At 54.3% G+C, this 24,450-nt stretch overlaps 10 protein-coding genes across 10 annotated transcripts; 6 read left to right on the top strand and 4 right to left on the bottom strand.

Annotated features, from left to right (window-relative positions):
* Nucleotides 1-902: 902 nt before the first annotated feature.
* KRP23_5318 (CSC1-like protein) lies at nucleotides 903-3,467 on the top strand (the record flags this gene model as incomplete). Its single annotated transcript, XM_067890370.1, has 1 exon — nucleotides 903-3,467. The coding sequence occupies one exon, from the start codon at nucleotides 903-905 to the stop codon at nucleotides 3,465-3,467; it is 2,565 nt and encodes an 854-aa protein (XP_067746924.1).
* Nucleotides 3,468-3,574: 107 nt separating this feature from the next.
* Nucleotides 3,575-5,632, bottom strand: KRP23_5317 (uncharacterized protein; the record flags this gene model as incomplete). The annotated part of the gene is made up of 1 exon (XM_067890369.1): nucleotides 3,575-5,632. One exon carries the CDS (start codon nucleotides 5,630-5,632, stop codon nucleotides 3,575-3,577), a length of 2,058 nt encoding a protein of 685 aa, XP_067746923.1.
* A 1,010-nt stretch (nucleotides 5,633-6,642) lies between these two features.
* Nucleotides 6,643-7,299, top strand: KRP23_5316 (uncharacterized protein; the record flags this gene model as incomplete). Its single annotated transcript, XM_067890367.1, has 1 exon — nucleotides 6,643-7,299. The coding sequence occupies one exon, from the start codon at nucleotides 6,643-6,645 to the stop codon at nucleotides 7,297-7,299; it is 657 nt and encodes a 218-aa protein (XP_067746922.1).
* Nucleotides 7,300-7,551: 252 nt separating this feature from the next.
* KRP23_5315 (uncharacterized protein) lies at nucleotides 7,552-9,215 on the top strand (the record flags this gene model as incomplete). The annotated part of the gene is made up of 6 exons (XM_067890366.1): nucleotides 7,552-8,340; nucleotides 8,416-8,487; nucleotides 8,571-8,606; nucleotides 8,686-8,751; nucleotides 8,817-9,064; nucleotides 9,149-9,215. The coding sequence occupies 6 exons, from the start codon at nucleotides 7,552-7,554 to the stop codon at nucleotides 9,213-9,215; spliced, it is 1,278 nt and encodes a 425-aa protein (XP_067746921.1).
* Nucleotides 9,216-9,404: 189 nt separating this feature from the next.
* Nucleotides 9,405-9,746, bottom strand: KRP23_5314 (uncharacterized protein; the record flags this gene model as incomplete). Its single annotated transcript, XM_067890365.1, has 1 exon — nucleotides 9,405-9,746. The coding sequence occupies one exon, from the start codon at nucleotides 9,744-9,746 to the stop codon at nucleotides 9,405-9,407; it is 342 nt and encodes a 113-aa protein (XP_067746920.1).
* An 833-nt stretch (nucleotides 9,747-10,579) lies between these two features.
* On the top strand, nucleotides 10,580-14,119 carry KRP23_5313 (Eukaryotic translation initiation factor 3 subunit A; the record flags this gene model as incomplete). Its single annotated transcript, XM_067890364.1, has 1 exon — nucleotides 10,580-14,119. The coding sequence occupies one exon, from the start codon at nucleotides 10,580-10,582 to the stop codon at nucleotides 14,117-14,119; it is 3,540 nt and encodes a 1,179-aa protein (XP_067746919.1).
* Nucleotides 14,120-14,340: 221 nt separating this feature from the next.
* Nucleotides 14,341-15,462, bottom strand: KRP23_5312 (uncharacterized protein; the record flags this gene model as incomplete). Its single annotated transcript, XM_067890363.1, has 1 exon — nucleotides 14,341-15,462. The coding sequence occupies one exon, from the start codon at nucleotides 15,460-15,462 to the stop codon at nucleotides 14,341-14,343; it is 1,122 nt and encodes a 373-aa protein (XP_067746918.1).
* A 668-nt stretch (nucleotides 15,463-16,130) lies between these two features.
* On the top strand, nucleotides 16,131-16,826 carry KRP23_5311 (Bidirectional sugar transporter SWEET7b; the record flags this gene model as incomplete). Its single annotated transcript, XM_067890362.1, has 1 exon — nucleotides 16,131-16,826. The coding sequence occupies one exon, from the start codon at nucleotides 16,131-16,133 to the stop codon at nucleotides 16,824-16,826; it is 696 nt and encodes a 231-aa protein (XP_067746917.1).
* A 618-nt stretch (nucleotides 16,827-17,444) lies between these two features.
* KRP23_5310 (Bidirectional sugar transporter SWEET6b) lies at nucleotides 17,445-18,128 on the bottom strand (the record flags this gene model as incomplete). Its single annotated transcript, XM_067890361.1, has 1 exon — nucleotides 17,445-18,128. The coding sequence occupies one exon, from the start codon at nucleotides 18,126-18,128 to the stop codon at nucleotides 17,445-17,447; it is 684 nt and encodes a 227-aa protein (XP_067746916.1).
* Nucleotides 18,129-19,499: 1,371 nt separating this feature from the next.
* KRP23_5309 (uncharacterized protein) lies at nucleotides 19,500-20,621 on the top strand (the record flags this gene model as incomplete). The annotated part of the gene is made up of 1 exon (XM_067890360.1): nucleotides 19,500-20,621. The coding sequence occupies one exon, from the start codon at nucleotides 19,500-19,502 to the stop codon at nucleotides 20,619-20,621; it is 1,122 nt and encodes a 373-aa protein (XP_067746915.1).
* Between the last annotated feature and the right edge of the window lie 3,829 nt (nucleotides 20,622-24,450).

Raw genomic sequence — 24,450 nt, 5'->3', positions numbered from 1 at the left:
AAAGGTGAGCGATGGATCAGAGGCACGCGCCATCGTCACCAGATGCCAATGCAGGTGAGCCGTACGGATTGGACCGAGACTCTCGCTTGGTTTCATAAAGCTAGGTGAACTGTACATGTATATTGACGCTTTAGACACCGCCCGATTGACAACGAAAGGATACACGTAGCTGTATCTATCGTAGCTCTTGCGAGAGCTTCTAACGTTAGGCGAAGCCTGTGGTTGCTGGCTTTCTGAAACCTGATGGGGCTGACAGGACATCGAAATATCTGCGCTGTGCTGAGAGATCTGGACAAGCCATTGCCGTAGAGTCTACTCATGTACAATATGTAGATACGGTATGCATCTACGTGTGTACATGTATTAATTCATCATCGACCCTGGCAGGAATTCGAGAGTTTGGTGACAACAACACCCGCGACTATTAAAACAGTGCATGGCACGGGGTGTTCGTTATGCTGGGGCAGGGCATCGTTTTGACGACAGACATCCCCATTGACCTGCTCCGACGGCGGTGCGGGACGCCCCACCGCGTGTACATTTAGCAGATCACTCGATGTCATTTCACTAGCTTGTATTTCGCAAAATCTGATCGCAGGTTACTGCCAGAAAGTATAATAAAAAGTTTCGACGAGAGCTCCGTTTCCCGCGCACCATAAGTAACCTAAACAGCTCGATGGCTCCAGGATACGGGTACAGTACCCTACTTTCTAGGATAGAGGTATCCTACTGCTTGTCATTTTAAAAGTACCGTGTGCAACATAATTACATGTACATATTATAGAACCAAAGGAAAACGAACACTTTTGAGGTGCTAACTTTCCAGCGCCTCATCCCAATCTTTTGTTCTCATTCCCCAAAGCCATTCCTGCATCTTTCTGTTAAACGGGAGGGCCTCGACAATGACAACGCAGCAAGATGCGGCTGCTGCGAACGCCAACCCGAGCGGCACCATCAAGACCAGTGTGTCCATTTACTTTTCGCTACTGGGTGTGGCTCTGCTGCTCTTTGAGTGTCTTCGTAGACGCTTTCGTCGCGCGTACGCCAGTCGCCGACAAGAGGAAGACGTTTTTAGCGTGTCCTCTTTACGTCGAGATGGACTTTTTCGATGGATTCCAGCGGGGTTCCGGGTGTCCGACGACGAGATTTTGGACAGATGCGGACTGGATACTCTGACTTTCCTTCGGTTCTTGAGACTCGGCCACAAGTTGGCTCTGCTGGCGGTGGGCTGCTCGGCCGTGCTGTTTCCGTTGTTTGCAACGGCAGAGCTCCCACAGACCAAACACACGTCCATTGACCCGTTGGAATATATTTCAATGAGTAATTTACCAGAACGTAGTGACAGACTGTGGGCCCCCACAGTCGTCGCTTTCGTCATGGCGACATACGCGATGAGGTTGTTGGTTAACGAGTACAAATTGTACGTGCATTGTCGTCACGAGGTGCTGGGCAAGATGGAGGCGCCGCAGTATTCGGTTCTTGTAAATGACCTGCCACTGCATTTGCGGACGCGTCAAACGCTGGAACAGTACATGAGCAAGATTTTCCCGTCGTCGATCCGAAACGTGTATGTGGCTCTGGAATGCGCCACGCTGGAGGTACTAGTGGATCGACGCGAACAAGTGCGAGGATTGCTGGAGCACGCATTGGCACAATGCGAGCGCTCGCGTCAAAGGCCACGCCATCGAGAGGGGCGGTCGTGGGTGGGGATGTTGATATGTAAAAGTGGAAGTCGAGGGTACGAGGTGGATAGCATTGATTATTATCAAGAACAACTAGCGATACTGAATGAGGAAGTTGCGAGAGAGCTACAGAGTATTGACGATGCACAGACGCAACTTGCCATTAAAGTGGAGGAGAACGAACGAAAAATGGGCAATGACGTTGGTGAACTGCAATTGCCAGAATCGGAAAGAGGCTGGAAGCAGATGATGAAAACAAAGCGGGACGAAGATCCGAAGCGAGCCCCGCTGCTGGACCGTCGAGGACAAACAGAGCAATTGCTTAGAAGTTTTGGAGTAGACGATGAGGATGACGTTGACGAGAAAAAATCCCGCCGACACGAGCGAGAAATGAGCCAGGACGAGCGAGAGCAAGTCCGCAAGCAGCGACCAATTCGAGTAATGCGTCGAGCCGCTTTTATTTCGTTCACTTCGCTGATGTCGGCGCAGGTAGCGCAGCAGACGCTGCAGTCTAAAGATCCTGCTTGCTTGGCTGTTACACCAGCACCGCACGTAGACGACATCAATTGGGGTAATATTGGGCTACACTATCGTACTCGTGCCCTCGGCATGTTCGCGTCATCCCTGATTTCCGCAACTATCGTCTTGTTTTGGACTATTCCGACTGCCTTCGTTGCTTCGCTTGCCACAGTGGAGTCTCTGCGGCGCGCGCTACCATTCTTAAACAAAGCGTTTGACGAGTACCCAATACTTCAAGACATATTTAAGCAGGTCGCACCGCTTGCACTTGTGGCACTGAGCGCGTTAGCACCGATCGTGTTCAATTTCCTTTCGGGACGAGAAGGACATCCGTCTAAAACTGAAGTCCGGGCGGCGTTATTCACGAAGTTGGCATACTTCCAGCTTGTTCAGATTTTCTTCGTGACCGTGATCGTCGGTACTATATTGGATAGTTTGAAGGAGATCCTGGACCAACCTAAAAAGTTGGTGTCGATGCTTGGACGTAGCATGCCGCAACAGTCCACATTCTTCATCTCGTACGTGATCGTACAGACTGGCCTAGGGCTGGTACTGGAGTTGTTACGTGTGGTTCCTCTGGTTCTATCGGCTCTCTTTGCACTTTTAGCGCCTAAGTACACACGACGCGAGCGTAACTCACCATGGCTCGGACTGCGTGATATTGCGCAAACAGACCCGTTTGACCCGACCAACCCTCTCGCCGACTGCTTTCTCGTTTTATTGGTCACACTGACGTTCGCTCCCATCGCGCCTTTGGTGTGCTACTTCACCTGGTTCTTCTTCTTCGTGGCCGAAATCGTGTATCGTCGGCAGGTGCTCTGCATATATCAGCCAATGTGTTTTGCGCTCGGAGCTTACTGGCCGCGCATGTTCAAGTTTTGCATCATTGCACTCGTCGTGGCGCAGCTCACGCTCATAGGAATTCTGTCGCTCAAGAAGGCAGCCACGCCGGTGATTCTAGTGGCCATTCTGATTGTCATTGTGTTGCTGTTCAATTACCACGTGCTCACACTCTACCCACCTGTGGCCAAGTATTTGCCGTTGACAGATTGTGTACGCCTGGATAGTGCTCGTGGGCATCGCGATCCGACAGCACCTACATTTTTCTTCCTTGACAACGTCTATCGACAACCGGCTATGAGCCAGCGAGTTCCGATTCGAGCTGACTATCGCATGCTGGTTAACGACTACAGCGAGGAAACGGCAGTGTCGTCACCAGATACGCATTCGACTGCAGACCAACGCTTGTTTACAAGTCTAGTCTGAAATACGGCAATCTGCAGCGATACGGCAGTTTTCATCGGGAAGGAATGAGTTTTCTAAGTAACGCTATAAGCCTTTATTTTGCTATAAGAATTTTGCGTGTTCACTGCCTAAATGTTAGCACACATTTTGGCAGCTTTCCTGCGTGCAAAGTCGCCTACCCACTCTTGATCCTCGATAAGTGCCGATTCCACGTCGACGAGCCATAGCAACGAGCGACTAATGCGCTGCAAGCAAGCTTTGGCCTTGGCTGCATCAGCCCCCGTGATTTGCATCTTGAGGTCTGTCACGATCACGTTCCGTAGTCGTTTCTCCACCTGTACCTGCACCCCGAATTGTTCTCGCAGAATGGGCACTAGCAAAATCTGAAAGCCCGAAGCAATCTCACCTGAAAGCTCGTAAAGGTAAAGTGGTCGGCGTTTCCCAGTCCCGCGGATGGCATTCGTGAGCCAGTCATGTAAACGCATCCTTTTTGCTTTGTCAGTGGTCCAGCTGTCTACTAGACGGCGCAAAATGGAGAAGCAGATATGTTCAGCCTCAGCCTGTTCTTCCTTGGTTTGGCACTCTGCAGTATAGTCCAGTAGGGTCTCGTACACGGCAGCTGAGTTTTCCCACGAGGTATCGTCACCTTCGGACAGTAAGTCCTCACGTTCTTTTTCGCAAGAAGAACACTGGCGTCTCAAAAGCGTCTGCATCTTCTCCATTCGCTGGAGCAGGTCAGCCTTGTCACTCTCAGCGGCCCGACGTGTAGCACACTCATACTTCCACTGTACTCGAAAGCGCCGAAGCAAATCTTGCAACACCGATGTCTGTTGCTCCAGAAATCGCATTCGCGAGCTAGTTCCGTAGCCAACTGGGCCCACAGCGCCTGCTGGGGAGTCATTTTGGTGTTGGTTTTCCACCGGAACAGCTATCGTAAAACCTGCAAAACTCGCGCCACCTTGCGGTGGCTTCTTCGGGGATCTTACTGTCCGTGAGATTCCTTCGAGGAGCTTCAGATTAAGCACTTGTTGGCCAAGGTGATCCAACTCGGCGAGCAGGCGATCGTTTTCATCACGGAGACTAAAACGTTCTTCCAGTGCAGGGTATGACAAGTCAGTAGCCTGTAAATGCGAAGATGGTGTGGGTGCGACATCGACTCGTCTCCGATGTCGGTCTGCAGTTCGACGAGGTGAACTTCGTGGTGAGACTGGTACATCGTCATCTCCTCGAGTGGTCACAGATCGCATCTCAGCGAGCTTTGTCGCGAATGGATCATCGAGAGTTTGGTAAATCTCGATGGTGTGGCGCAAGCTTTCGATCAGCTCGCGCTCTTCTTCTCGCTCTTCCGAGGAGGACTGAAGCTCGCGGGCCTGATCCTGAACCTTTACACGCAGCAACTGGGCTTCTAACTCGGCTTCGCGTAGCTGAAGCTGAAGTGGCTTGAGCTCTCCAATTTGTTTCTGAGCACTTGCAAGTTCCCTTCCAAGTACACTATTACGGCGGTGTGCCTCCTCGAATTTCTCCTCCACGTCAGAGGCACCTTCAAGCACCGGAGGCATCGAATTCCTTCTGACGACTGGTAGAAATACCTGTTTGTCTGGACTATCGCCACTATGCGTCGGCGAGGGCTCTCCTGATGATGGATTCTCCTCGGCCGCTGTAGCTGGAGGTATCGATCCTACTGATGGGTCCAATTGTAGCTGTAGTTTGAGACGTGGAGATGAGCGTTTGCCTCGCCGTTTTCCTGGAGAACGTCGATTAGCCTGAGTTTGAGCCTGCAATTGGTCCTTCAAGTCGTCTATCTGGTCTTTGGCCTTGCTAAGCTCCGATAAGACGCTCTGATTCTCTCGGATACTTTTGCGCAAATGCTCCGACAGCTGCGCCTGTTGCGTCTCTTTCTCAGTCACAAGTCTGAGAAGTTCCTCCTTTTCGCACTCAACTTGTGCACACTGCTCCTGGAATTGACGCAGCTCGTCCTGTAGCTGCGCGTTCTCCTCCAGCAGTCTAATTCCAGCTCTAGCGGCATGCTCAAGCTCTGATTCTTCGTCTTCTTCGCCTTCTTCGCCTTCTTCTTCACTGTCTGGAAACGCTTTCGGGGCATCTTCGAGCTGGGAATCCTCAGCATCCATGATGTCTTCAGCTTCGAAAGATGCACGGCCAGCCTCGTCGCCGCCGGATCGAGACATCGTGGCGTCCGGGCCTGGCAGGTAGCCGCGTGCTAGCAAGAGATCTTCGGGAGCAGGCGAAACCACGCAGTGACGCATGAACTTGAATCCTATTATAGCTGTGAACCACTGCAGAGACTTTTCAAGATCTTGAAGGGACGCTAAAAACGGATGTTGAAGTTAGTAGTACCGTCACTGGCCAATTTAGGGGCTCCCTTTTGGCAGCAAATCTTTAAACTTTCAATTTTGTCTTATTAATGTGGCTGCTGCCATTAGCAAAATGGCGTGAGCTACCTTCGGGGATGTCAACTGGATCGTCCAAGAACACACGAAGGAAGCGGCGTTCTGTCAGCTTTTTGAGTGCATCAAAAATAATCACTCGAGTGGTCTGCTTGCAAACGAGCTCTTCACTTCGTCGAGCCTGCGCGCGACGGCTGACGGGCTCTATTAGCAATGTTGGTCCTCTCTCAGTACTGGCCCAGATGCTACCTTCATGCTTTGAATATTTCCGGTACGTTATTCTTCATCCCAGTAGCCGCAGGATAGTTCAGGGTACCTGGTGGTTGCTTGCTGGAAGATTTGTGTGTCATGCTTTCGAACAAGCCTTTCTCAAATTCGTCGAAAAGAAAAGCAAAGATGGAGGCGGAAACAGATGCACGAGCATTTCCAACGAAGGAAACAAGGATGGTTGTGGTTTGTTCCGCCTTCGTGAAGCAGGATCACCTTGTGTCGATCAAGACCGTGGAGATCTCCATTGGAAAGCCTACCATTGAAGACTGCAGCGCCCTGCTGACCCTCGTATCCCGAAATTTGTTGAGACCTGCGCTCCAGCTGGCCACATTTGATGGCCGAACACATAGGGGAAGGTGGTTTCCATACAAACGCTGAATGCTTGTAGGTTTTCAGTCTGCGGAGCGCCGTCTGGATGGCGGTGAAGGTGTCGCACTCGACGGCTTCCCGCCCTAACGTGACTCCACTCCAAAAAATACGACAAAGCAGCCGCAACACCGACTGAAAGAAGGACGGAAATCATGGGCAATAAGAGCAGTCGTGTGCGTTCGCCTCCGTACGCTAACCCGTCTCCGACGTATGCGCGCCCGTCGCCCTACGGTCGGCCGTCGGGATCGCTCTACTCGGCCTCGACCGTGTCGCGAGCGAGTAACCAAAACTACGGAGCACCGACCCCCGCCGAGCGCGGCATGTTGTACTGCAAGACCAAGAAAACGACTCCAGCGCCGACGCCATCCGCGCTGTACGGCAAGAAGTCCAAGTCGAAAGCGAAGGCAGCACCAACGCCCACTTCTCTGTACTCGAAGCCGTCGACAGCCTCAACTCCTAAACCGACACCGACGTCACTCTACTCGAAGAAAGCCAAGGGAGGGCTGACCCGAGGCTTCTCCCGCTCGTCAATTTCGCGATCGGGACTTTCGTCGGTCGGACAACCGTCGCCTTTCGCGATGTCGGGAGCGTCACCGGGCTCCGCGTACTCACGGCCGATCAACAGTACGCTGACTCAGGCGGCCATGACGTCGTGCGTCAAGTGTCGGATGCCGTTCGGAGACTCCACCACTGCCTTCTGCCGGGACTGCGGCCACCCGCGACCGGCAGGCACCGTTCCTGCCGTAGCCACGGCCCAGCGGATGAGCGAGGAAAGCAACTTGTTTGGCAAACACGCAGTGGCGTTTTAGACCGTTGCAAGCTGGAGATAGTGTATAACCTACTTATGAGGATTGGATTAGAATCGCATATCGTATCCATATTGGCGCATTGACATCCAAGTCCTCCATGCTTTGTGTGGAAAAGCTCCGCAACAAAGCTAGTACCGTTATCCAAAATAAATGATACCATGAATTGTTTAAAAGCACGTGTACGTAAACTTCTGCTGTTCACAGTATTAGCAACTCAGCTTCCATACATTTCCCCCAAAACTTCCTTCCATCATGGACGAGTTCCTGGCCGATTTACGCGAGCTGGACGAGACGCAGGAGCGCGTCGAGGCCGTGAGCGATGGCATGCTGCGCGTGCAGCGCTCGGGTGACGCGGCTCAGGCGCGGGAGATGGTGGAGAGCTGGATCCAGGCGCTGCGAGCCAGCGACTTTCAGTCCGAGCGCGTGGCGTTCCTCTACGTGGCCAACCACGTTCTTCAGAAGGCACTTTTCGGCGAGTCGGAGGCCTCCAAGACGCCACTATTTGTGAGGCTGTTCGGACAGCACCTAGAGGAGGCGGTGGCTCTCGTGTGCAACTCGCCGATGGACCGCCAGAACGTCACAAGGCTCTTGGAGCTGTGGCACGAGAAGGAGGTTTTCAGTGGTGATCAAGTGCTCAAGATGTGGCGCTGTACAGGAGAAGAGCTGCCGAGTTTCTTGGAAGATGTGGTTGCTAAGGAGGAAGATGCAGCAACCAAGGACGGGGAGAAGAATGGCAACAGCGCGGGTGTGGAGGAGTTACAGGACAACCAGAGCCCAGGTGTGGAGCTGCACCACGTGTTGCCGATGAAGCTCAACGCACACTCAGCCAATCCAGTGTTGGATGTGCTGAAGAAAATTGATCACCACAAGACGGCGGTGAAGTTCCTGGACCAGCAGATTCGAGAGAGACACCAGATCTTGATGCAGGACAGTGTCATGAGGTATCAGGCTGCAGCGGACCTTGTCGCCGACAGAGCTACAGCGTCTTCGCAGATCAAACAGAGAGCGGAGGATTGTCTGCGGCTAGTCAAAGTGCGCAATGTAAGTGGCGACCGCTGTGGGAGTGAGCTGGTGGAGAGTGTATGATGAATGACGGTGTGTTGGTGATGCTGACAGAAATTCATTCGTGAAGTGGCGAGCTTGAAGGTGCAACTGACGGAGGCTATTACCAACATGATCGACTACGAGGTAATATTTTAATGGCTGTACACAAGTGTTGCGTGATGAATTAATGTGAACAATTTGATGTGTTGCTTGAACGACAATTACAGGAAGAGGCCGCCGCCAAGATTGAGCAGAAACTCGAGGTATGGACTACGGGAAATATTGCCCGTGCCGTTGTATTCTACTGAAATGATTGCTTTTTTTTTTTTGTCGTCACTCTAGCAATGCGACGAGATTGATCTGGGGCTAATGGATTTGACGGATCACCATAATAAGTTCCCTGAAGAGGTACGTTTGCGTTGCGACGAATTCCTCAGCTTCTTGAGCTCTGACGATAACTGATTGTTGAACAGTGGTCACAAGCACGAATAGCAAGTATGCAGCGCCGAAAGCAACGCGAGGAAATTCAGCGCCAGAAGGACGAGGAGATCGCCCGGCTGCACCAGGAGGCTATTGCTGAGAGTGCAATGCATGCAATGAATTTGGAGGCTGACATGAACTCCAACTCAACGTTGGAGCTACAGTCACTTTCAAAGGAATTCAAGGATCGTCCACAAGAGAAGGATACCAAGTTTGACGAGAACGAGTTGGTGTGGAACCCGTACGTGGTGCCTATCTCTTAGAAGCTTCAAACAGGGAGTATTATTGGTCACCTAATTCGTACTGCTAATATTTGTCGTCAAAGGATTCGAAAGGAGTTGGTGCCGCTGCGAAGCTTGAACGTGGATTGGGAAGATTGGCGAGACCATTGATTGACTGTACCACAGTAGTTATCTTTCCAGCGTGCTGTCTACCATTCTACAGTAGCTGCAGTTAAAGCAATATTCACAACGGCGCAAGGTTGTCACTGGCAACTTGACGACACTGTACACACCATGAGTGGAACAAATTTTGGGTTAAAGTGCTGCTATACTATCCTACTGTGCTAATGTCGTTCCACTTTAGTCCACGAGGCACTGCTTCTGTCGCTCTCCTCCTGCCAGCTCCGTCGCCAATACAAACAGCTTCAGCATGAAGGACACGACGACTCGGCTGAAGACTTCCGTGGATGCCCACGAGTGCCATTTCGGTGGTCTGGCCTTCTCCACCACAACACAGCAAAAAAACACGGGCGCGAGCAGCCACGCGACCGCCTTGTCAGCTAGCCCGGCGGCCCCCACAGTGTGCCGGATGTCGACCTCGAGCTGTCGTTGGAGAGTCGGCGGCATGAGATCTGAGTGATTATTTTGCATCTGAATGAGTGCCCACAGGTCATCGGCGAGCTTCGCAACGGGTGTCTGCATTGCGGAGAGTAAGGGGATCTGTTGATCAAGTGTCATCACCATTGCAGAACGCTGAACGAGGGTCGAGAGCCACTTGGGAAAGCGTCTGAGGTGCAGCAGTCGAGAGAGAAGATTCGAGCGTGGAGCCTTGGATTTGCGTCGGCGCCGCACAGGTTGCTGGGCGATTCTGCGCCATGGAGGTGGCACTTGTGCTGGACGCATCGCCAGAGGTGACAGTCGGAGGTGGTCGGAATGAAAAATGGCCAAGGCGGGCGATGCAGCGGAGCGAGAAGCTGAGAATTCCGTTATTATTTTCGGTGAATCTTGGTTAGTGTCAAGACAGGCCTATGTCGTCTGCGAGCTCGTGACGAAGATAGCACTGGAGGTCGGCCAGAACGTTCTGGGCCTCTCCATAGTGAGAATATCGTTGCCCCCATTGCCCCCACTCCACTACAGCACTACAGCACTACAGCAGCAACTTGCGGTAGTCGACATGATCAGCTCGTCATGGAAGGCTAGAGAGATTTCTTCTCAGGCCCACTATCTACCACAGCGGACGACTGCACCGCAGACCCCAGCGCTGTGTTATTCAGCGTCTACTACATGTAGCCTGCGTATCGTGGATATGACTTAACCAGTTTTAGCCCACTTCGCCATGTGATGTATATGTACACCAAACGATTCGAAATGATTGCATCACGTTTGGACGCCCTGCCAGCCACTCGACCTCAGTCAGTAAAAGGAGCTCCGCTCAATCTTCCGAGTACGTCGCCCCCTTCCTCCTCTTCCGGCCCTCTGTCACCTCTAACCGCTTCCTCTTCTCCGTAGCTCGCTACACACACAAGACACTGACCATGTCGCACTTCTTCCACAAGCCGGAGAACGCCCTGAAGCGCGCGCGTGAGCTGTTGGCCATCCCCAACGCGGACGCCGGCGTACTCAAGCGCACCAAGCACTCGGCACTCGAGATCCTGCACGATGCGCTCATCGCCAAGAAGAACCGCACGTGGCAGCCCACGCATGAGGATCTCATGATCCTGTACCTGGACATTTGCATGGAGCTGCAGATGGGTCGCGTGGCCAAGGACGGGCTGCACCAGTACCGCAACCTGAGCATCCAGCATAACCCGGCCTCGCTCGAGACCATCATCAAGCACTTTGTGACTCAGGCTGAACGCAAGCTCGCGGCCGCCAAGAAGGAGAGCAACGAGCTCAACCTGCTGGCCGCCGCCAAGGTGGATCTGGACGCCGCGCAGACGCCGGAGGACGTGATGCTGTCCACTACGACGTTCGAGGGATCGAACGACCGCACTGACCGTGAGGTGGTTGTCCCGTGGCTGCGCTTCATGTGGGAAACGTACCGCACGGTGCTGGACATCCTCAAGAGCAACTCGAAGCTTGAGCCGCTCTACAAGGCCACGGCCATGCAGGCCTTTGACTTCTGCGTCGAGTACCAGCGCAAGATCGAGTTCCGTCGCGTGTGCGAGATCATGCGCAACCACCTTAGCGCGCTGCAGAAGCACACGGCCGCGCCCACGAGTCAGTCGACACGTCAGATGCGCAGCTGGGAAGGATTCACGCTCGACAGCGTGGAGCGTCTGCTGGAGGTTCGCTACCGTCAGCTGCAGGTCGCCACGGACCTGGAGCTCTTCTCGGAGGCCTTCCGTACGATCGATGACATCAACAACATCATGAACCTCGTGGAACAGACCCCGCGTGTGGACCTGCTGGTCACGTACTACGAGAAGCTGGCACAGATCTTCCAGGTGTCCAAGAACCACCTTTTCCACGCCTACGCGCTGTACAAGTGGTACTCACTGCGTGTGGCCGGCCTGCAGGGACTTGCTGGCGCGCAGGCGCTGCAGGAGCTGCCCGTGCAGGTGTCGGTGGATGAGCAGAAGGAGATGGCTACTCGTGTCGTGCTCGCCGCTCTCTCCATCCCATTGCTGGACTTCGAAGCGTCCTCGTCCGTTCTAGGCGACGACTCGGCAGCTCAGGTCGCTGAGAGCTCGCTCTCGGCTGCGGCTCGCGACAAGAACTCGCGCATGGCTGCCCTTCTGGGCTTTGCCACGACTCCTACGCGCGCTAACCTGCTCGAGGACATTGAGGCTGCTGGTTTGCTTCCTAAAGCTTCCACTGCGGCCACTGAGATCTTCCAACGCGTGGAGCTCCAGGAGGTGGACCCGCTGCAGATTGTGAAGCTGTTGCAGCCGTTCTTGACGACGATTCGCGCTGACCCCCTGGCCAAGGCCTATGTCGATGGCGTCGAGCGCCTTGTGGTGCGTCGAGTTCTGTTCCAGCTCACCCGCGTGTACGCCAGTGTGACGATCGCTCACCTGCGTTCGATCTTTGTTGGCCTCGACGTGTCTTACGAGGAGATTGAGGCACTGATCGCGCGCTCGCGTAGTCTGAGCACTGTCGCTCATGCCAGTGCCCCCAGCCTTTCGAGCATGTACCGCCGCAATGTGACGCAGCACGGCAGCAACAACGCTGAGACCTCATCGAATGACGCTGTGTCTTCTGCCCAGACGCGTACCAAGATTCGTATCGATCACGTGGAGCAGTGCATTCGTTTTACTGATGCTGTGGACCTCGAGGCGAACGCTACCCAGCTTACCCTCCTGGGTGAGCGTCTCGCTCGTGCCATGAGCAAGGTTCCCGCCGCCGCATCGGCCTCTATTGCTGCTCGCGACGAGCAGAAGAAGAAGCTGTTCACGGCTACTCGTGCCCGGCTCCAGGAGCAGCGCTCTGACATGCTGATCCGCCGCGAAGTGATTGAGCGCAAGAAGGAAGAGCTCGAGAAGCTGCAGCAGGAAAAGCTGCATTCTCTGGAGAAGAAGCGCCACGAGTTTGCGCAGCGTCGTGCGGAGCTCGAGAGGGAGCGTCTGACCCAGGAAGCTCGTCGTCGTGAGGCCGAGAAGAAGCAGAAGATTCAGGATGAGATCAAGCTCAAGGAGACCCGCCAGATGCTGGACAAGCTGGGCCACACGGATGTTAGCGACCTGGACCTTGCCACCATCGACAAGGAGAAGGTGCTGAACGAGGCCAAGGAGAAGGCCCGCAAGGCCAAGGAGCTTGCTCAGCAGAAGCTGCGTGAGAACGCCCGTCGCTTGGACTACATTGTGCGTGCTACTCGTGAGGAGGAGCAGCCTATTCTGCAGCGCCAGGTTTCCGATGCGAAGGCAGAGGCTCTCAAGCGTTACGAGCAGGAATCGGCCGCTAAGCTTAAGCGCGCCAAGGAGGAGCACGAGCACGGTCTGAAGGAGAAAGCTCGTCTTGCCCCGGCGATTCAGGTGAGCGCCGAGTTTATTGAGGCTCACAAGGCTCGCCGCATTGAGCAGTACAAGAAGGCTTCCGAGGAGCAGAAAAAGAAGGCTATGCTGGAGCGTCTGAGTGCCCGCGTGGCGCATGCAAAGGAACGTTATGAGGAAGAGCAGCGTCATCTGCGTGAGGAGGAGGAGGAGAAGGAGCGTGTCCGCCGCGAGGAAGAGGCGGAGCGCGAGCGCGAGCGCCAGCTTGAGGTGGAGGAGGAGCTCCGTCGCCAGGAAGAGGAGGAGGCCGAAGAGCTTCGCATTGCTGAGGAGAAGGAGCATGAAGAGAAGGCTCAGCGCGAGCGCGATGAGGAAGAGAAGCACTTCGAGCAGCGCAGCCAGGGCCGCTTCGGCAGCGCTGGTGCCCGCGGTGTCACTGGCGGCCCCCGTGACTCGTTCCGCAGTCGTGACGATGACCGTCGCGGCGACGACAAGGACGATGGTGAGTGGACCCACGTTAACCGTGGTGGTTTGTCCAGCCGCGCACAGACCGTGGCGCCTGAAGGCCGCTGGGAGCGTCGTGGACCTCCGGCTCGTGAGAGCTCCAGTGATCGCGATGGCCGCGAAGGTGGCGGCCTGCGCCGTGCTTTTGGCGGTGAACGTGGTGAGCGTGAGGGTGGTTTGCGCCGTGGTTTCGGTGGTGAGGAGCGTGAGGGTGGCCTGCGCCGTGGTTTCGGTGGAGATCGCGAGGAACGTGAGGGTGGCCTTCGCCGTGGTTTCGGTGGCGATCGCGAGGAGCGTGAGGGTGGCCTGCGCCGTGGTTTCGGTGGTGATCGTGAGGAGCGTGAGGGTGGCCTGCGCCGTGGTTTCGGTGGTGATCGCGAGGAGAGCGGCTCGCGCTGGGGCAACCGCGATTCTGTCCGTCGTAGCGGCGACCGTGATGGCGACCGTGATTCTTTCCGTCGTGGTGGTGAGCGTGATGGCGAGCGCGACTCCGTACGTCGTGGCGGCGACCGCGATGGCGACGACCGCTTTTTCGGCAACTCGCAGCGTGAAGGCTCGTACCGCCCGCCGCGCGCTGGTGACCGTGAAGGCTCGTCTCGTGAGAATGCTCGTGCTCCTGAGTCTGGCCGCTGGAGATAGGCACTGAATCAGTCGGCATTAGTGCTTCTGTAGGAATACAATCCAAGGTTGCAAGTGGTTGAAGCGTGTTAGCGTGCTGAGTGCGAATGGCCTCGTTGCAACTTGCTCGATAACGGAGAACGGTCCACCACGCACAATAAGTTAACGCATAAAAGTATCTTTTGCAGCAGCAAAGTCGATTGCTGATTTTACACTACGGGCCCCGTTGCTTTACCATCCGCTTAGTTAGCCAGAGCATCATCACGGATCTTGCACGTCAGCGCGTACGTGTTGACGGCGTCCACGTACTGGCAGCGAATGTCCTCGCCCTCCCCATGAATAGCCTTCAGGAACTCGTGGTCCTCCGTCAGGTACATGTCGTCGCCGGGGAACTCAAACGTCAGCTCCTCATCGCTGTCGCCCTTCAGTACCTTAAGCGTCGGTGTCTCCGAGTACGGCTTCACCACGCCGATGCGAAGGCCGTCCGCCATGATCTCCAGCGACGCGTCGTACGCCTCACCTTGCAGCAGAGCGCCGTGCACCAGGTTGCCGAGCGCGCCGCTCTTGAAGTACCAGTTGGCTACGTGCGCACGTGGTACACGGTTCTCCGCTGGGATGACCGTCTCGTCAACGGGCACCTTCTCCAGATAGCCGATGTCGCCCGGCGTGAGGCTAGCCTTCACACTGCGGCTGTAGACCGTGTCCATATCCACCTCTCCCACGAGGTAGCGAGCAATGTCAGCGAAGTGCGTGGCCTGCTCCACGATGGGGCCACCACAGTGCGCAGAGTTCCACCAGAACGGGCTCGGGATCGCCGCATACGCGCAGTTGTAGCGCGCCATGAGGCACACCGGCTTCTTGCCCTGCAGCAGCTCCTTGATCTTCTCTCCGAACAGCGAGTAGCGGAACATGTAGCCGACGGACACCACAAGTTTCTTCTCCTTGCGCAGGGCCTCCACCTCCGCCGCATACTTGGTCACCTCGTCCACTGGTGCATTCGACAGTGGTTTCTCCAGGAACAGGTGCGCACCAGCACGAAGCACCTGAAGCTCCAGCGGGTACTTGTAGCAGCCGTGGAACGATGGCGGCACTCCGATGAACACGGCCGTAGGCTTGACGGTGTCCAGCATGTCCTGCAGGTCGGCGTATACCTCCGTGTTGGCCCACACGTGAGCGAACTTCTTGTTGGCGCGGCGCGTGTCGACTCTCTCCTGGGCCCTAGCGACGAGCGGGTCCACGACGGCCACAATGACAGCACCGAGCTTCTCGAGGCGCGAAGCGTGGTCCCATGGGCCTTCGGGGCCACCGAAGTTGACAGCGCCAGCGCCGACGAGGGCAACACGAGTTCCGGCAATAGTAGACATTGTAGTGTGGCGACGAGCTTGATGGCGCGGAGAGCACTAGACGTTTGTAGTAGTTGTTGGTTGATGGTAAAACCAAGAATGACAAAGAGGCTGATGGCTATAATGGGATATTGTCGAGCGATATCCGCATGGAGTGGGGATACATCGATTTGCGCGTGGTTGAAGATGAATGCCGGCATTGAGGTCATCGCTTGAACAGGATGACGTGTTGCGCAGCGCGCACAGGCAATCCGGCGTGTGGTCCCGATTCGGGATTCGGCACTCCCGAAGGTATAATACAGCGGTGCCAGAATCGTCAGGTTTCACTGGCAAATGGCAATAGTTTACTTGAGGGAGCTACAGTAAATTTGCTAGTTGGTAGTAAAAAAAAAGGAGTACATTTGAATTTTGGCAAACCGAAACATTACTTTACGGAATTTTACACTATTATATCTTTCCCTCACATTTCATGATACGACTATCTAAGTGAAAAAAGTTGAAGTCGCCGTGCACCCGTGCAAGGCGTGATGAAGGGCGTGCGGCACGCGCCTTTCATCTTCAAGCCACCACCATACTATGACTCCGCGAAACTGGTCATGCTCGACAGAGCCGGCTTGAACGGATAGTCGCATTCCTCCATTTACCACCGTGCGTGCACCACTCAATCCGTTCGATTCCTGGAATTCAAGATGACCTCCAATGCTGCTGATACGACAATCAACGTCCTAGCGACCATCGCCACGGCCTGCATTTTCCTCAGCATGATCCCCGGAATGTACAACGTACACAAGAAACGGAGCACAGACGGCGTGAATTTCTACCCGCTCGCAATGATGTTCGGACAATCCATGGGCTGGGTGATCTACTCGCTGGCAGACGGCTCTTTTTTCCCGGTCGGCGCCGTCAACTGCCTGGGTGCCGTGCTGGGTATTATCTTCTCGGGAGTGTTCTTCCTCCACGAGAAGGAGCGTCGAACACGTTACTCGATTTTCTTCAGCGGTGTATTCGCACTCATCATCGCCCTGCTACTTTACCGCTTCCTCGGCACGCAAGATGACGATACGATCGCCAAGGTACTGGGGTATTTTGCTGACGTCATGGCGATCATCATGTTCGGCTCGCCGCTGGTGCTCATGGGCGACGTGGTCAAGACGAGGAGCTCGGAAATCATCGCTGCACCCATGGCTGTCTCTGGCTTTGTCAACGGAGTCCTCTGGAGTGCCTATGGCATCATGCAAACGGACTACTACGTGCTAGTGCCAAACGCTATTAGTGGCCTCTTGTGTCTCGTGCAAGTGGTTCTGGTCGTTGTTTTCCCACGAGGTCGGTCCGGGGGGAAGAAAGGAGAGCTCTCCGAGAAGCTGTCCGTGGACAACGAGATTTAGGTCAGGACTTCTGTTTATCGCTTTCCGTCGTAGAGTGTAGGAGGGTAACAGACGTGGTACCTTCTTCGAGACGGCCGCCTCGTTGCTGCATTCGTGTTTTGCGAGGCGAACATCTCCGGAGGGACTTAAGGGCTGCGAGCTCTTTGACTCCAGAGTGCAGCTACTCCTGTTCATGGAAATGGTGGACCAGACCGTCATTTTCGACACGATGTTAATATACATAATGTACCAAGTCCAATGTTGCCTGAGGCAACGTGTTGCGTGCAATACCGTGCGTATGCACTTAACAGGACCCAGGTAAGCCACACTGACGGTGTACATTGCTAGATGTCCGTATCCTGCCAGAGAGGGGGGTCGGATCGTGTTGGCAGCAGCGCATCGGCGTATCCAAATAAATAATAAGGTGCGGTGTATTGTGTTACCAGCCCGCTGGGCTTGAACTCAAATAACTATTCCGATTAGGCTTGACTATCCTAACCAGTTGCGGTCCTGTGGCGTCCGATGCATCGGCGTGTCCTATCCTGGTCTGATATTAATACGTCTCGGATAGAAGGTGAATAATGACAAATACAGGTCAAACATCATATATTCCATTGTGATGCTTCAGCACTTCTACGCCTAGGCTAGACTGGAGTTGTCCAGGAGGTCAGCCTTCTTGTCGTCCACCTGGCGCGGGAAAACGAGCACAAGCACGACCTGAACGAAACACAACAAACCACCGATGGCGTTCGGCACTAGTACGTAGTAATCGTCCTGCATGATGCCGTACGCAGTCCAGAGTGCGCCGTTGACGAGACCGGAGAACGCCATAGGTGCCGCGATGATTTCCGAGTTCTTCGACTTGATCACATCACCCATGAGCATGAGCGGCGACCCAAACATGATGACCGCCATGATGTCAGCGAAAATGCCAAGCACCTTGGCGATGTCGTCGTCGTCCTGGTTGCTCAGGAAACGGTAGAGGATGAGGGCAATAATGAGAATCACGGTCGCCGCGAATGAGGCGGTGTAGCGCGCGCGGAACTCCTTCTCGTGCAGAATGTAGACGCCCGAAAAGATGGCGCCGAGCACGGCTCCTAGACAGTTGACCGCGCCCACGGGGAAGAAGGACCCGTCCGCCCAGGAGTAGACCACCCAGCCCATAGACTGCCCGAACATGGCTGCAAGCGGGTAGAAATTGACGCCGAACGTATTCCGTTTCTTGTGCACGGCATGCATGCCGGGGATCATGCTGAGGAAGATGCAGGCCGTGGCGATGGTGGCGAGGACATTGACGGTGTTTTCTGCGGCGTCGGATGCCATGTCGGTTTGCTTGAAGCTGGTACGTTCGGAGGTGTTGGTGGTGTACTTGCTTCCCAGGAGGTAAAAGGGAGAGTGTGTTGAGCAGTTCAGCAGACGCGTCGTGAGCCACGACACGGCTGCAGAGTGTGGGGCACACTGCACGGTCGAAAAATACGGTTCAATGGAGTTGGAAGGAGCACATACATAGTGCACACAAGTTGAAGATTTAGATGCAAAAGTGATGGGCCGGTAGTGCTGTCGACTTGTTTGTGGGCTAGGTGCGGCTTCGCCTGGGGTAGCACTGTTATGGTCTACCTACCGGTACGTAACCCTCCTACACGTAGCTGTCCCAACGGGAACCCAAACAACAGGACCGACACGATTCGGACAGCTATTACGAGCTCGCTAGCAAACAGTCTTTAAAAGGGCATACCTAGAAGTAGATCACGCACTTTATTTATTGCAGCGCGGAAGCACATGTAGTACATGTAGTGTACTCACTTCTAGGGTTCGCATCACGGCACTCGCTGGACCTCTCAACGAGAGGAGAAGATTGGGCTGGATTGGCAATGTTCTCTCGCCACTTCAACGACTGTGCTCGGTAATCCCCCTTGATTACGCTGCCGCTAGGGATTAATCTGTTAACTGCAAAGGGAGACTTGGCTTGAGCCGAGTGGCACGCGATTTGTGGTGCACGCAGCGGCGGCCGCATGCACCACAAATCGTTGCACAGCATCAGCGAGAAGCAGTCAGTCGACTGTTACCCCCTTGCCGCGCAGAAAATAGAATCAGCTTCGCGAATTGCAGATGCCAAAAGCAGCATTTTGAAAATACTCGACTGCCATTCTGACTGAGAGGTCTGGCGCTATGTTCTTATGAATATATACCACAACAAACAATTACAGGTATGTTACCCACAAATTGTTGAGCAACACTACATGTATTGCAAGTCACGCACAACTAGTAATTTCCCGAGCGTGTATTTATTGATATCAGATACTTCAGATTCGGTCAACTGCTCTAGTGTTTGTCTCGGTAATCTGTGTTGATTATGCGGCATACTGGAGGAATTAACAGCAATGCATTCCATCTTTTCACCGGAAAACTTCAACGATTGGTACAGTCTAAGCTCCGTAGAGTTCACACGATAGGCTAGCTACACGTGAGCTTCTTCAACCACGACTGATATGAGCCGCCATATTTCTAACGTCGATCGCTACCTGTACTCCACCACGACAGGATGGTGACCCACCCACCTCAGACACAGGAATAGGGGACCTTACGTGTGGGAGCAGCAGCGATCTTCTTCTTCATTCTTGGTTTTGCCATCAACCAACAACTACTACAAACGTCTAGTGCTCTCCGCGCCATCAAGCTCGTCGCCACACTACAATGTCTACTATTGCCGGAACTCGTGTTGCCCTCGTCGGCGCTGGCGCTGTCAACTTTGGTGGCGCCGAAGGCCCATGGGACCACGCTTCGCGCCTCGAGAAGCTCGGTGCTGTCATTGTGGCCGTCGTGGACCCGCTCGTCGCTAGGGCCCAGGAGAGAGTCGACACGCGCCGCGCCAACAAGAAGTTCGCTCACGTGTGGGCCAACACGGAGGTATACGCCGACCTGCAGGACATGCTGGACACCGTCAAGCCTACGGCCGTGTTCATCGGAGTGCCGCCATCGTTCCACGGCTGCTACAAGTACCCGCTGGAGCTTCAGGTGCTTCGTGCTGGTGCGCACCTGTTCCTGGAGAAACCACTGTCGAATGCACCAGTGGACGAGGTGACCAAGTATGCGGCGGAGGTGGAGGCCCTGCGCAAGGAGAAGAAACTTGTGGTGTCCGTCGGCTACATGTTCCGCTACTCGCTGTTCGGAGAGAAGATCAAGGAGCTGCTGCAGGGCAAGAAGCCGGTGTGCCTCATGGCGCGCTACAACTGCACGTATGCGGCGATCCCGAGCCCGTTCTGGTGGAACTCTGCGCACTGTGGTGGCCCCATCGTGGAGCAGGCCACGCACTTCGCTGACATTGCTCGCTACCTCGTGGGAGAGGTGGATATGGACACGGTCTACAGCCGCAGTGTGAAGGCTAGCCTCACGCCGGGCGACATCGGCTATCTGGAGAAGGTGCCCGTTGACGAGACGGTCATCCCAGCGGAGAACCGTGTACCACGTGCGCACGTAGCCAACTGGTACTTCAAGAGCGGCGCGCTCGGCAACCTGGTGCACGGCGCTCTGCTGCAAGGTGAGGCGTACGACGCGTCGCTGGAGATCATGGCGGACGGCCTTCGCATCGGCGTGGTGAAGCCGTACTCGGAGACACCGACGCTTAAGGTACTGAAGGGCGACAGCGATGAGGAGCTGACGTTTGAGTTCCCCGGCGACGACATGTACCTGACGGAGGACCACGAGTTCCTGAAGGCTATTCATGGGGAGGGCGAGGACATTCGCTGCCAGTACGTGGACGCCGTCAACACGTACGCGCTGACGTGCAAGATCCGCGACGTGGCTCTTGAGAACTGAGTGGAAGTGACGTGAGGCGAAACTTCTCCTGTTAGATAGTGGTGCTTGGCCATATTCTTCTTTCATTTAGATAAGAGTTAGTACGATCGTCACTTAAAACGAGTCTTTGTTCTCTGTACTTTATTTCAGATTTTGAGAAGCGATCCGATTCGGTTAATCGAATACGATGGAGAAAATCCTGGCCAACTTGACTACTACTGTAGTCTAGCATCACTAATAATACGATATCCATTTTTTTTGGGTCGAAGTACGTCAAGGTCAAATTGGGCCAACTATTTTAAGCCTAAATCGTAGTCTTATTTAGTAAAAGTGGACCCTAAATTTGACCCACACAAAGACTCTAAAAATAGTTCCTCATATAACTGCAATGATATAAAACACTCAATTTAGACAATAAAGAGCAATCAAAGTGGACTAATCCTCATTAAGAGTGGCAACACCAACGTAATTACTGGCCATATTCCATACCATAAAATCTCCGACTGGAGGACTTTTCGGACCTGTGTACGGTACACAGATTTTCAAGAAATGTGCCAATACTTTTGGCTGCTAATAACTTTCTGGGTGTTTAGGGGAGGCTAAACATGATGTGAAAGGTTAAAGAGTCTATTTCCATCTAGTTTATAGGCGGCAGGATGTGGCCTGAAATGCCCTCTGGGCTGAGAAAATAGGTCTTTTGTATTTGTGTGCAATTTTGGCTCGAGAGCCATGTGCCCACGAGCAGGTGAATTCAACAATGAGACCCGATCTTCGCGATCGTTCGGATAATTAAGCCTCTGTCCCGATATGAAGAGGATTGCGATAGCCAGTCATCGTTACTATGCGCGCCTATTGGTTGATTATCTGCCAATTCGAACTTCTACTCGGGAGTCAAAAGACACGCGGCAAGCTTGTGGCTACCATCCTCTCAGATTTAGCAGGTGTATGCGCAAGATGTGAAGACCACGCGAGAAGATCAGCCAGTTGACTGCCATTGTGGACGACCGCGCTTTCAACACGCTTGACGACAAGACCCTCAGGATTCAGAGCTCTCAGAAGCGGGAAGTTGCGGATTATTGCGGCCGCGAGTACATCCAGCACTTCTTGGTTGATGCTGAAGCTGGTTGTATCGAGTTTCATACAGGCTGTGAACAAGACCCATAATCAGCCCAAGCGTCTGCGAATCGAAGCTGCTCAGGTTCTGCAGAGTCACTTCAACCTTCGGCTTGTATCCTGCGAGGACTTTGGCAACGTTGTGGTCTTCCTTGCTCGTGTTGAATATGTAATTAAATCCCTTGTTTGTCGTACTCATATTCCAGAACCCCCTGTCGAAGACCCAGCGCTCAGCCAGCTTGTCGTAGCCGTTGGCATGTTGGGCCCTGCCGCGCCTGAAAGAATGGGAGCTCACTCCTCCCGTCACACCTGCTGCTGAAGCCACACGGCTTAGAATTCGATCGACATGAGCGTAGATTGTCGATGCCGTCTCAGCTCCTTTTGTGGCAAGGCCTGCGAGTGTTGTGGCGAAGTGCCTTCCAGAAAGTGCGATCGGAAATGAAATGCAGAGGTCACAGTCCCGAGACAATGACAGTTGGACGGATCCGGACTAAGATAGCGATGCCGCCAAGAAAAGGACCAGAAAGGACGAGGCGAGTGATGGGTCCCGCCATAGGTGCCAGATCCGGCGGATGACTCAGGCGCGCAGCTGTACCAAGGTCGGGATCAAGATTTAAGTATACTCGAGGTACACCGCGGTTCGTGGGAGAATCGTTAAGGAAAGCGATGCCAAGTCAAAGAGGGCGATGTGCAGATTGAGGAAGTGACGGCGCACCCAGATCAAGCATCGCCGAGATGGGGAAGCCTTGGGGACCGAGGCCGGCCAGATCGGGATCTGGCCCCACAGTAAAGTTCGCCCGGATCACGATCTGGCTCGACACTAAGGCAGGGGCGGATCCCGGATCTTGATCTCAGGTTCCATCTAGATCACGATCTGGCCCGGTACTAAGGCCGAGGTGGATCCCGGATCTTGATCCCGGATCCCGCCCAATAGTGGAGCATGGGATGGTTAGGTATCGCAATCAGGTGATTACATCAAGGTACCCCGTACAGAGGACGACGGAAAGGATGGGGAGATGGTAGAAAGGACGCATAGTCGGTCGTACACCGTGGATGAGTGGATGCAGGATAGGATCAAGGATGTGATAGGACTAAACCATAAATCAGAATCGAATTTGCCCTGAACTACAAGAGTGCTTCGCCTCCGCCAAGAAACGGGAACTACATTGGCCCTACAAGGTGTTGGCAAGTCAAGGAGTAGCTGATCTAGTGGTTGTGTAAGTCTGGATAATATATTGGCCAGATCTTACCTACTCTAGTGATCCATAACCGGCAGCAGAGCGAAGACTTCCGCGCTGCCCCACCCCATCCCCGCGTCCCGCCAGGACGGTCAAGAAACACATAACCACATCTCTTCGGAGCGCCGAGAGAGCAGATCCAGCCCACCAACGGGTACACAAGGTGAGAAGTTCAGCAGATCACGGATCATCGGGGGACCCCGTCCGTTAGTTGGTGTCTGGGCGCAGTTGGGAAGCCGGATCCAGTCTTAACCAGATTTTGACGGATCCCGCTACACCACAATGGTGCGCGTGGTCGGATCTCTTGGCGACTCAGGATTTCACCGTGAGTTCGCAGAAGAAGATGCGCAAGTGAAGAAAGAACCAGGGGACCAATCGTCATCGGAGATCGGATCGACGACGACGCTGCTGAATGAAGCAAGATCCGCTGATCGACAGAGCCCTGGGAGGAGCTCTGACGACAGACAAGAAGAGGGAGATCCGGATACGGATCTAGAAGAAAAACCTCGATTTCCTCGCCAGGTCCCTTCGGGGACCCCCGCAGATCGAGATTTGCCGAACGATGAGGTGAAGGCAAAGCCTGAACCATATTCGTTCACAAACCCGCCAGCGCCAAGATCCAACACGAAGAAGAAAAAGAGCAAGGCTGCGAGGAAGAAACTGAAAGCTCCAGAGTCGGATGCCGAAGATCGTGGTGCATCTGCGCTACTATGGAACGAAGACTCACTGGAATATGCATACCACCGCAAGAACCTAGGTGAGTTCTTACGCCGGGATCCGATGATGAAGATCCTGATCCCGAAGCAGATCGGAGTTCTGAAAGGACCGGTGTCAGTACCACGAGTCCGCTCCAACAAGCTGGACGCTGTGAAGGAGCAGTTTCGGTTACTGGACGACTCAGGCTTGGTGGCAGGAGCGTTCGAAGCGAACGAGCTGTTCGATCTGGATCTAGACACGATTCACTATGCGAACCGAGGCCTCTTTGATTGCCTGAAGCTTCTGGTAGGCGAAAGCCCTCAGATCCAAGATCCCGAGCCATCGCCTCAGGTCAGCACTGCACAGTGCCAGACTGGGTCTTCGCACTACGCATCAGCTACTTCGGAGCCAGACTCGGACAGCTCTGCATATCCACGACGTATGCCTCTTGGCTCATCCGGAATGGCCCTGATCGGATCCCGCGCGAAGATGGCGGATATAAAACCACTAGATCCGCGGGACCAGCCGGCCACGTCGGCTATCCCGATCTCAAAGCCACGTTCGCGAAACGAGCCAAGGATGCCCGTGGCTACGATCACAGCGCAAAGCCCATGGACAAAACCAACGATGCCCACAGCTACGATCCCGATCACCTCTACGACAGATCCAACGACAAGCAGTTTGGAATCCTACTCCCAAGCTGCGATGAGTCGCTTCCTCAAAGAACAACAGGTGATCAATACACCTCGAGTGCCCGCGGAACCTAAGTACGAAGATGTGGACATGGAGTCAGTCGGATCCCA

This window comes from Phytophthora ramorum (assembly GCF_020800215.1).
Source record: "Phytophthora ramorum isolate Pr-102 chromosome Unknown Phyram_PR-102_s0004, whole genome shotgun sequence".
Taxonomy (NCBI): domain Eukaryota; phylum Oomycota; class Peronosporomycetes; order Peronosporales; family Peronosporaceae; genus Phytophthora; species Phytophthora ramorum.
Note: the sequence above shows the minus strand (reverse complement) of the source record. Positions and strands in the feature narration are given on the sequence as shown.